This window comes from Sinocyclocheilus grahami, unplaced genomic scaffold (assembly GCF_001515645.1).
Source record: "Sinocyclocheilus grahami isolate Dianchi unplaced genomic scaffold, SAMN03320097.WGS_v1.1 scaffold215.1, whole genome shotgun sequence".
NCBI lineage: Eukaryota > Metazoa > Chordata > Actinopteri > Cypriniformes > Cyprinidae > Sinocyclocheilus > Sinocyclocheilus grahami.
In genome coordinates, this window is record NW_015505394.1 from 15,423 (window position 1) to 26,887 (window position 11,465).

The 11,465-nt window shown below is 38.3% G+C and overlaps 2 protein-coding genes across 3 annotated transcripts in view; one reads left to right on the forward strand and one right to left on the reverse strand.

The window, feature by feature from the left end:
• Positions 1-1,847: 1,847 nt before the first annotated feature.
• On the reverse strand, positions 1,848-7,192 carry LOC107596103 (diacylglycerol O-acyltransferase 2-like). The gene is made up of 8 exons (XM_016286721.1): positions 6,740-7,192; positions 4,849-4,944; positions 4,609-4,716; positions 4,109-4,179; positions 3,767-3,971; positions 3,492-3,666; positions 2,368-2,552; positions 1,848-2,239 (listed from the first exon to the last, which is right to left on the reverse strand). Exons 1-8 carry the CDS (start codon positions 6,753-6,755, stop codon positions 2,085-2,087), a joined length of 1,011 nt encoding a protein of 336 aa, XP_016142207.1. The 5' UTR covers positions 6,756-7,192; the 3' UTR covers positions 1,848-2,084.
• LOC107596102 (neuronal tyrosine-phosphorylated phosphoinositide-3-kinase adapter 1-like) overlaps positions 4,935-11,465 on the forward strand; it is a 64,235-nt gene continuing 57,704 nt past the window's right edge. Inside the window, exons 1-2 of one of the 2 annotated variants that reach the window (XM_016286720.1) lie at positions 4,935-4,987; positions 5,740-5,866. The gene's annotated coding sequence lies outside the window, so the exon portion shown is untranslated. Of the gene's footprint in view, positions 4,988-5,739; positions 5,867-9,321; positions 9,978-11,465 lie in introns of those variants that run through there. The other variant, XM_016286719.1, reaches the window with a different exon arrangement.

Genomic DNA, 11,465 nt, shown 5'->3' on the forward strand with positions numbered 1-11,465 from the left:
GTTTTAAAGCATTGCAACAGCACAACGAACTGAAATCAAAGTAATTGACAACTAAGTGTGCTGAATGTCTGCACTCATTCAGTCAGCGACGACTGCACAAAACGTGCAAACTAATGAAAACATTATAAACGGTTACAAAATTATGAACAAATGTAGTTTAGGCATAGGTTTGTGCAACGCTGTAAAATATTTACCTTTATATATATATCCCATTAAACCAGCTGAAATACAAGGAGCGTGAACTGAAATTCTCAGTTCCACCTGGTTCCACGCGCATGTCCGGGAAACTCATGAATATTCATGTATGCCCCGCCCACTGAAACAGAAAATCTCGGAAACCGAAAATCTCGTAACACCGGTGTAATGCATCAGTCCCCATCCTTTTGCTCGCATTAAATCCTTTACGAACTGTATCCGACGTTGACAGTTGTGTTTGTCTTTATTGTTCTCGCCTGATGGATTCTGATTTCAAGGCAAGCGGAGGAAGAAGACAAAAACTTCAGACTCTTCTGCAGGAGGAGGTAACGCATCTGTCACTCACTAGTACTGCGTGCTGAGAAACATCCAGAGAGAAACTAGCACACCTTTCTTGGGTGAATTGTTCAAATAAAGCATAAAAAACAAAAACAAAACTTTTCTTGGGTGAATGTCATCATAAAACGTTAAAAAAAAGTTTCCAAACCTGTATGACTTTGTTTTTCTGCGGAAAAGAAGATATTTTGAAGAATGTTTTTCAAGAAGAGAGTTATACAGGTTTAGGGTATGTAAATGACGACAGAATTTTTTAATTATCCATTTAAGATCAAAATGAAACATCATTAAAATAGATTCAATACTATGGTAAATGAATAGGACTAGGGAAAATGAATTAAGTGTGAATTGCGCTCCTTGTCTTTTCAGGTGTCTAAAGTGGACGGTATGATTTGTTCCTCAACTGAACTCCTATCAAAAGTAAAGCAAGCTTATGGGTCAAAATGCACACTTACGAGCTTATGTTCCTCAGAAGCATCAGTCATTTGCCGGCACAATAAACATGTTGAGGTGTAAATCACTAGAAGCCATAGACCTGACTGCTAAAATAATAACCTGTCATCTCTGCACTTCTTTGTACAACAAATGGGCTGCACTTCATTTGAGATTTCACATAATAGGATGAAACATAAAGCATTTGCAAAAAATGAGGAGCTGTTGAAGTATTGTAATTAGAGTTAATTCTGTGCCAAGCTTTGGCTCGTTCTTATTAAAATATAGAGAATGCCAGTGAAAAACTGCTATTTAAGTGTTTTGTAGTAAACGACCACAATTGGCAGAAAGGAAAGGCTTGCATCTTATGGTTACAAAAGTTAAAACATGTTCTTTAAAAAGCATAATGCCTATTCACGGATTTCTTTATCATAATTAAAAGAACCTGCAGCAGTTACAGTGGTTTTTGTATATGAAGTTTTGTAATTTAACACAAAGTATTGCTTTTGTATGTAAATGTGTACATGTTTATCTTATTGTTATAAAATTGTGTTGTATGAAACAAATAAATGACTAGAAGTGGTAAATATGTGCTTGTTTTATGATCTGTTTTGCAAGAAGAGAGGTATTTTGAAGACTTTGCACTTGAAAATGCCACCGATGGATTTAAGGTAAAAGCATCAAAATACATGTATAAATCATCCATATTTCTGATATTAAAATAATTATGAGCTGGAAATGATATTTTCACACTTAAAAATACCCTTTCCCCTCAATACTCTTCACACATATTTTCATTATGAGCACTAACATGTTTTAAATGTCCAGCGTTTCATCACTGTGATAAAGGTATTAAATTCTTTATTTTTGGATGACTAAATTTGTTTTTTTTTGCCGTGTTCATTTACAGCACATAATATACAGCTCCATATGAGCATCATTCTGATTTAGACCCCAAATTACATTCATTCGATTCATTTTGTGCTTTGAGCATCATTTGGGAGAAGCAAAAAGCTAAAAATTCACATGAAAACAATACTGAAATAAGCACGTTCTCCTCTTGTATCCGTCCCACGTTATAATTCTGGCAGCTGTTTCAATAACTGTGCTCTCCAACATTTCTATATGAAGCGCAGCTCGTGTGTTTCGGCCAGTCCGCAGCTGGTTTTATGCTTGTGGAAAAGTTCAGACAGAGCCTTCATATATAAACTGTGGTAATGATCCACCTGTTCCTGAGATGGACTGTCAACCTTAGGCACAGTAATGGGACAGCCCACTGAAATACATACCAAAATGTGTTACTTGTACTATCTGAATAACAGCTCAGCAGTTCTATACATTAACTTTACAAAAACAATAATTAAGCAAATATTATGATGTGAAATGCAAGTGTTTTGAACTGACCTACAGTGGTGACAGGACGTCTGAATGGCAGAAGCAGCCAGCGCCCCCCAGTGAAGAGACATGGAGCAAAACCCATAATCTGCTTAAAAAGAGCCTGCAGCTGTCGACCCACGCTGCCCTCAGATAGAACCACCTGTTGGAATAGCTCATTCTCACCAAAGGAGTACACGGGAACCAGGTCAGCCCTGAGTAAACAGCAACAAGGCACAAGAGATCTTGTCATGTAAAAATGTGAAAAGTATTTCATAAGTTGGCAGTTGCTGCTTATGTTTGTATGTTATTACATGGTAAAGTTGCTATTGCTGCATTATTCAGGGTTCCCACACCTTTTTTAATCAATTTACTTCCATTATTTCTCCATGACTTTTTTGTTCACATTCTACCTCCTTTCCTTCTAGTTAAAATTATTTCCATTCTCTATTTTGAGCAGGGTTTCTCAAGAATCACATCAAGAAAGGCCAGAAGAATCATGTAAATTCAGTGGTAACAGAGAGTGTAAACCTTGAAGCATCATCAGTTTTTATAACTTCTGGAATTAAGTAATTTGATTATTTTAATTATTTTATTTTAATATACAGCCAGTTTGCAAGTGAACAGCATTGTTATATCAGAAACATCTTGGTGACCCTGAATAATGTCTTTGATAATGTGGAGCCTTAAAGTAAAAAATGTTAGGACCTTTTGGAGTCAAAATGATTTACAGCACACAGGAGAGAGGTGATTTGCCGATTTAAACCAGTGGTTCTCAACCTTATTGGCTCGAAGGTCCCCACTGTCCATTTGCCCCTTACAATTTTCAAAGCCCCCCTCCCCCATGTAAAGTAAAATATTTCCTCCAGTATTTCTGCTATAACAAAGGTACTTGTATTTATTTAATCTTCTTTTTTTAGCATTTTGAGTAAATTGTTTTAATTTATTAATAATAATAATAAAAAGAATATGAATTTGTATATTCATTGTATTAATAGTAATATACTGATTTGAATAATTTTTGTCATCCGGTGTCCCCCATGGAAGTTTGCTGAGGCCCCATAGTGGGTCCCAATCACTGGTTGAGAACCACTGGTTTAAACTAGAGGTTTGTTTCAGTCAATCTTCTTGTCTTGTTCGTGTCTCTTCCTCACCCATGTTCAAGGGCCAGTCGTACAAAACCCTTCCTGTGTTTCATGACTACAGTGTTTACTCCTGGAGACGAGGTAAGTGATTCCTCTGCCCCACCAATGATGATGACCACAGCGTTTCCCACTCCAGTACGGCTCAGCAAGAAATCTAAACTCTCCTTACTGACAGGCAACAGACCTGAGAATGAGAAACAGATGGAGAAACACTTCATCCTTTTCAAAATGTTCTCAACATCTTCTCTCTCATTAAGTCTCACTTTAGCTTTTGTTTTACTGACCTGCAGATAAAATATACTCTCTGAAGAGAGGAAGGCGGAAAAGTCCAGCCAGGATTGCAAGCACGGGGTATATACCAGGAAAGGTTTCCGCAAATCCATTATGGTATGTGCTGAAACACGAGAAGGCTCCCACACACATGATGCCATGGGGGTGACAACCCATAATATAGTTCTTACTGGGATTCAATTCAGCAGTCTTTACCAGCTGAAGGAATAGAAAGTCAAAGAATGATAGAGAGGAAAAAATGGGTGGTATACACAAAAGATTCAAGAGCTGAAGTTGAAGAACAACTGTGAGTCCGTAACAAATTTGTTACTTTAGTTACTGGGAATAATGTTTACCTTCACAGGAAAATAGTCTCTGTAGTGTTTCCATACTTTCCAGTTTCGCACAAATTTTGTTCGTCTGCCACCTAGTGGACAGAGAAAATATCAACATTTTGACAATATTTTTAATTCTATCAGACAATGAAAGCTGTTTTAAAGAATTAAATGGAATTATAATTTCTTAGGTCGACCTGTGAATTTAGATGGATATGTCACCTAAAAATGACAACTAATTTTCTCACCCTCATGTCTTTCTAAACCTGTATGACTTAAGTTTTTATCTATGGAGCAGAAAATATATTTGGAAGAATGTTGGTGACTAAGCGGTTTTGGTGACCATTGACCAAAAAAAACAACACAGACATTTCTCAGAATGAATGACATGAGTGAGTAAATGACGATGACAGCATTTTCACTTTTAGGTGTACAATCCATTTAACCATCCACATGTGTTTGTGTGTAACACATTTTGTGACTGTTAAGAATAGAAATGTGTGTTCTAGTGATGGGTTGACCTCTTTCAGGTGTATGCCAATCATAGATCTGCCAGGAGAAGTAGAGTGTGGGAATGAGCCACAGAGAGGTGAACATCAAATAGATCATCAACAGCAGACAGGCCACTCCTGCATACACACACACATACAGAATTACTGATAATGTTACAGTGTCAATCTAACACACAACGGGAAGCATCATGGAAATTTATATTTAGCACCCAAAAGTAACTTTTTTTCTGTGTGTGCAACAGGTCTCACCTAAAAACAGAAATGAGAACACCCATTGTAAAACACTTATATCCTCGATTAACTCCTTCCATTGTGACTTGTCCTCCTTCCCCTTTAACTCTGAAACTGAGAAAGAGAGGACAAAACAGAGAAGGCGAAACAGATTAAGGTTGGTCACACATTCTTCTCAGTGTTTTACTGCTGATCACACGTCACCCCAGATGAACTGTTGTTATGTGAGCAGGCCGTCTAATTCACTAAAATTACCGTTTTAAAAAAAGACTTTGTCAAATGTCACATTTTAATTCAGTTGGGGTTAGAAAAATATTTGCAACCAGGGGCAAGTCTTTGAACCAATGACCTGAACCTGTGAAGGCAGCGGGAGACATCAGTTGTCAGATTCTCTCACTGTGAATCGGTGTCATACAAGGTTAAATATCTTTACTGGGAAATTCAATGTAGTGAATATCTGTTTATCATCCGTTTCAGTGTGTTTTATTATTATGGGTTTAGTGTCTCTGCAGATGCTAGTAACCTAGCTGTCTGATATCTGTCATTCCTGTCTCAGTTTCAAAAGTGAGTGATTTAGCTAATATAATAGATTTTCTTTAACGAGCACTGAACGTCTATACTGGACATGAGTATACTGACAGTACTGAGCTGTATAATCTAACCATCAGGTTCATTCAAATGGATCCTAGCAACTCCTTTATTATGTTATATCTTGATAATTATTTACAGCTGTTTGATTTGATAACTCTAATTATTCTGTGTTTTTTGTATAAATGTGAGGCAAAAATTTTTTTTTATATAACAGCCATAATTGTTCAGATTTTTCTCTAATGTTGTGTCTTCTGTATAAATTTGAGGGGGGGGGGGAATCCCTTATATTGCCACTTATTAATTCATTTCTGGGAGCAGTAGGTGTAAGTGCAACTTGAAGTTCAGCAGTGAACCTGGACCTACTTTTGTGACCTGTTGCACCTGGGATGTGCGCACAAACTTGTTGGAGCAGCAGACCCCATCATTTAGTTTGCTGACAACTGAGGTAAAGCTTCTAAACATTTGAAAAGGGTTGTTTTATTTGCAAAAACAATGTGTTTGTGTATCAATATGGCGCCATATTGTTCCTCAATTAGCAAATCACCTTAAGATTCAAGATGCAGACTTTGAGTATACATAAACAGTATTAGTATGGGATAGGAATGCTATTTCAGAAATGGGTTAGCAGTAGGTTTCCTTACCATACACAGTGGGGGAAAAATATATTTAAATTAGAATTAAATTTGACAGTAAATGATCATAAATGTATATGCAACCAGATAATGTATGATCATATCATTACCTATAATTACTGTGAAAATCATGCATGCATGCGGCTTTCTATTTTACAACCTATGTCTTTATGGTGCTTATCAGCATCGCAAACCTGATTGTAGAACTTAAGAGATAGCCATTTTATATCATTATTGATGTATAGCGTTATCCCAGAATGCCTCTCATTAATCATTAAATATCCGTATTTAAAACGTGACATTCGAAACCAACTTGTTTCAGGTAAAGATAGGCTAAGCAAGTATCATTTTAATATGTACAATCTGACATCTTGACCCCACTTAATGCAGTGATATTGAGTAATGTGACCTTCCAGCAATTCAAATCCACAGTTGCATTTATTTTTTAAATTGTGAAATATATGTGTACCAAGTCAGCATATACTTGCAACGTTTAGTGTTACGACAGACCAATACAAGAATGATATTTTAGGCCTACAGTTTAACGAGATTTAAGGTGTTAGTTACAGACTTTAAAACTTTCGGTTAAAGCTACATTTTAAACCATTTTCAGATGTGTTGTTATAACATTCTCCAGTCAAATCCTGTAACGTTACCGTAAGCTACTGAGATTCGTAAGAGCCTACCGTTATCTGTTCCCATTAAGTGGCCAAATTTTTTAGTGATCCCTGTAGCAAACGATTCCTCTTCCTCACCTTCCCTGACAGAAGCCTCTCTCGTTTCTCTTGTTTGCACTTTGATCGGTTCAATTGGTCAAACAGATAACGATTCGCTCTCTAATCGCGTCATTGTGAATGTATTGGGCACTTTCTGGACTGGCTATCTGGTGTTTATCTCCAACCACTTACGAATCCGCATGACTGAAAGTCGTTTAAGTCACCCTTTGCTTTAACATGAATCGTTCGTAAACAGCAAAGAACGTATTTCGAGTCTTTGTTGTCACGCCTAGGCAACAAAAACGCCACAAACGCCTACTCTTATGTCAGAATAAGACATGAGATATTGTTTAAATATCCCTGCTACACGGAACAGCCAGCGGCGCGGTTTGGTTGAATGAACGCTCCTCTCCCAGTAGCCCTCCTCGCGCGCGTGGCGTGCGGACATCTGTAGGAGGGAGGAGCGACCCATGAGTTTAAAAATGGTTGCCTAGCGCTCGCCACTCGTTGCTTCCTGATGAAGTACTCACAGGAAATATTGCGTTATCTCTATTTTGTAACGAGTCAAACCTGTTTTTCTAGTCAAAGGATGAACCTTAGAGATTGATATACAATTTTTGTTGTTGTTGTTGTTGTAAATAAGTCTAATCAACATCATTCTTTGATAGTTCTTTTATAGTTGTCACTTGAGTGCCTATGGAGCAAAGATTTGAAGCATCCAGGTTGTGCACTTTTGACAAGCCAAGAAGCATTGCGATGAAGACCTCAATTGGTTTCCCCATCATTCATGTCACAATTATAAGGATAATTTGGCAGTTTTGTATGGTGATTCATATTGCAATTATTATGATCACAACATATAATGATTTCTTTAATGTGTTCATTGTCTCTATATTCATATATGAATACATAACTAACTGCAGGATTTGTATTATCTCAGAGCATAACTTTGACGATCACCTCTGATAACAGATCACTCTTAATGCATTTTCTGTAGCTGCTTTAAAACGATATTTGTGAAAAGCACTATACAAATTAAATGAAAACATGAATCAATAGAATACAATGGACTCAAAGTTAAGGAGCCTAAAGTTCAGCTAATATTTCATAATTAGTTCTCTTATTTTATAAACGTAGAAGTTTGTTTATACTATAGTGCATGTTTTATCTCTTTGATTTTACTTAACCCCTCTGGTTGGTGTCCATAAAAGTTTGGCAAAGTATATTTAGCCCTAGATTAAGAATATAGATTATTGGATAAATAGCTTTAATTTTAAGCTTTCCATTAAATTCATGTCTTGATAATGATTAATTCAGTTTTGTGCATACCAGTTCAACTGATTGGCAAAAAGAACTGGCTCTGGTTCACCAATTAGTCAATGCTACAAGAGTTGCCATTTAATAATGAAAATTATTAGAATTGAGCAGCCATTTGAGGAATAACCCATTTCATATATCCCCTATACATAAATATCTCAAACCAAGTGCATAATTTGTATACATTCATGTTTACAAGTCTATTGCATTGTCTTGTGTCTGTCCTATTATCTTTGTATACATATTCATGTAATCACAAACACAAAAGGTATCACTAATTATTTATTGACTATACTGTATATACATTTTCATGATTTACACTTGATTCTGGACCTGTGATTTCACAACTCAACATCTCTTTAGTCAATGAGCTGCAGGACCTCACCAAGTCAGGACAAACCAAATTTCTATGCAATGTTTGAACTCAGTCATAGATTACATGAAACTGGATTAACTACCAAATGTCTATGACACCAATATATAGTGTTCACATAGATTTACCCATTACTCAGCTGATGTTGAGAGGAGGCAACACATTCTGTTTTAAGTGTACCAAGTTTTTTTTTTGTGCAAAGGCAAAGTGTGATTCATTACTGATCAATGGTTCTATGCTTCCCGATTATTTCTGTGCAATCTCATGCCGTATGCAAGCTACTCCAATTAAATGAGTGATGACACGATGACTCTCTGCCATCCTGAAGTGTGAGTACTGTTATTTCTATCCTTTGTTTTCCATGTCTTCAAGTATCATTTCTCACATTTCTCCCTCATCACTTGTCTCTTGCTCAAATCACAAAATTGTCTCACTCCTGCAGCACATGCAGGAGATCATGTACATCTAATAATAAAGTGATGGAAGTGTGGGGATGTAGTGAGAGCAAGAATGGAGAATACATAGGTTTAGGGGAAAGTATAGGTCCGTCATTAATGAGTTGTTCTTGCTGTTGATAGTTGGTCTGTGATGGGTAGGTGATTATGTGGATGAGTTCTGTAATGTAGACTACCTGTTCAGGTGAATTAGGTGATTGTCACGACTGAGAGGTGGTTATACCTAGAGGTTCGATTCAAATAGGCTAAACACAAATGTGTAAGTGAAAAGAGAGATTAGCATGAGAAAAATAATGTGATATGGAGTATTAAATGCCTCAGTGTTGGTGGAGTGTCGGGGTTCGTTGGCGCGCTTGACTCGCGTAAATACGTGCGTCGAATCAGCTGTCAGAAAGGTGGAGGCAAGGGCAGGCATGAGGATGTAAACGCAACAACGGCATAACAACAGTCGGTGGAATTTATATTTAGTATTGCGAGGGCAGAAAAAGTCTCCTTTCACAAAAACAGCAGCACGATACAACGTCAGTTTAGGAGAGCGAGGCGCGCATCAGAACGGAATCAGTAGCTCAGCATCTGCTTCTCCGGTGACCGACGAGCTCTAAAGCGAGACTATTCATATTAATACCACCGCCGACATATCTGTTTATCTGCGGGCTCTGCATTCATTACCGTGAAGTCATCTAGCGGTTAGTGTGCAGGCACTAACAGACTGCATTTGTGAATGGTTCTGTGGGCCTGCTTTGAACGGATGTTTTTTTTCCTTCGCTAACGTCGCAGTGAACTGCACCATGTATAGCGAAGCGCTTTCTCATCATCGTGCTCCGCGCGGAGGCTGAGTGGGGATGAGGATGTTGTTTACCAAAAGCAGCCAGCCGTCAGCGCACTGATGCTCGGTCTCCTCGCACACCATTTTTCATCTAATCTTTTATGACACGGTTGGAAATGACTGTCACCTCCGTCTTTCCTCTTTGAAGAGGGCAATGTCATCGTAAGCAGACCGGCGTGGATTTGTTGTGGTCTGATTTTACTATTGTCCGCTGCGATTCGACTTCTCACCGTTTATGTAAGTCAGTCTCTTCTGCACCATTTGTTTTCTGTACACTAAAGGCGGATATTTTTTAAATCATAGAAATTGTGGCGAAATTCGAACTCAATTGGTATCGACTTGTGTGTGGAAATATAATTACGAACATCTGGTAACGGCAAGCAAAATGATCGCCCACAGAGGAATTGACTAGCGCCTATTGCCGTGTCAATATATGAATATTGCTTTCATTGACAACCCAATACATTTGTTGTGCTTTTTAAGACCAAGGCATGCCCTGAAAACAGCTGTCTTGTAAAACCAGACGTTTATTTTGTTTTCGCTTTCGCGACTGTTCGTAATTTTTAAAACGAAAAAAATGACTTTCCCCGTCGATCTTTTCTCCACAAAACCAGACAGAGTCCCTAAACACTGTACAAGAGTAACTGTAAAGGCAGCGGGTTTGTGATCATCTGAGCGTGTATCAGTGACGCGTATCGAGGAGCGTCTTCAGGGTGTCGTGCACGCGAGAGTTTTAGAGTTCGCTACGGGTGATTTATGAGATATGAAGCAGGCTATGTGAAGGATGTAGACTTTATCTTTAATATTTTACATTTTCGCTAATAGCCATTCATAGACTCTGGTTATTATTTGGGTAACCTGGTCTGTTATAACGGCGAGTGTCTCCAGAAATATTCGTCTCACGTAACGTCTGCATGAATCGCGCGTGAAGGTGGCATCAGAATGCCAATGGCACGTGCGACAAGCTACAACTGCAGCCAAATTTATTACAGTCGTGATGTGATAGTAGATGGGAGGCGTGGCTGCGTCCGCGTGTATGTCTGTGGCGTGAACCTGTACGTCTCCGGGTCGGCCTTGTTGTGTATTTCTGGTAATGATAAATAGCACTAAATTAGACTGTCCACCGGAGACATTATTCGCGGATTAAAAGCAAGAGAGGCGGGTTGAGCGCGGGGAAGGCCAGTTAAGCGAGGAGGTGTAGACTGGAGTACACTGCAGACATGAGACCAGCCCCACCTTGTCTGGGGGCTGTGGATACCTTCACACACACAAGGCTTTTTAGTAAAAGTCTAAAACAAAACTGGACGAATTTTTGTTAGTCAGGACAAGGAGGTATTAAGTAATGAGCCATTTTGGTATTATGATACATTTTTTCTTGGTTTTACCATACAGGATTAAACATACTTTGCAAATACAGAATGTATATGACAAGACCTTCAATCAATCATCCAGTTGATCAATCAATTAATCAAGCAGCTGCAGCATTGTGTATTTCCCTTTTGGGAGTGATACATTTAAATAAGTGCTGGGTGTGTTCTCAGTTTAGAGCAGGGGTGCCCAACCCTGCTCCTGGCGATCGACTGTCCTGCAAAGTTCAGCTCCAACCCTAATCAAACACACCTGAAGCAACTAATTAGGGTCTTCAGGATCACTTAAACATTAAAGGCAGGTGTCTTTGATTAGAGTTGGAGCTAAACTTTGCAGGACAGTCGATCGCCAGGAGCA

What these genes read in the sequence shown, in the direction of transcription:
- LOC107596103 (XM_016286721.1), bottom strand. An exon ending in TTGGCATACACCTGAAAGAG is followed by an intron (nt 4,180 to 4,608) that starts GTCAACCCATCA and finishes TCTGTCCACTAG; the next exon opens with GTGGCAGACGAACAAAATTT. An exon ending in ACGTCCTGTCACCACTGTAG is followed by an intron (nt 2,240 to 2,367) that starts GTCAGTTCAAAA and finishes TATGTATTTCAG; the next exon opens with TGGGCTGTCCCATTACTGTG.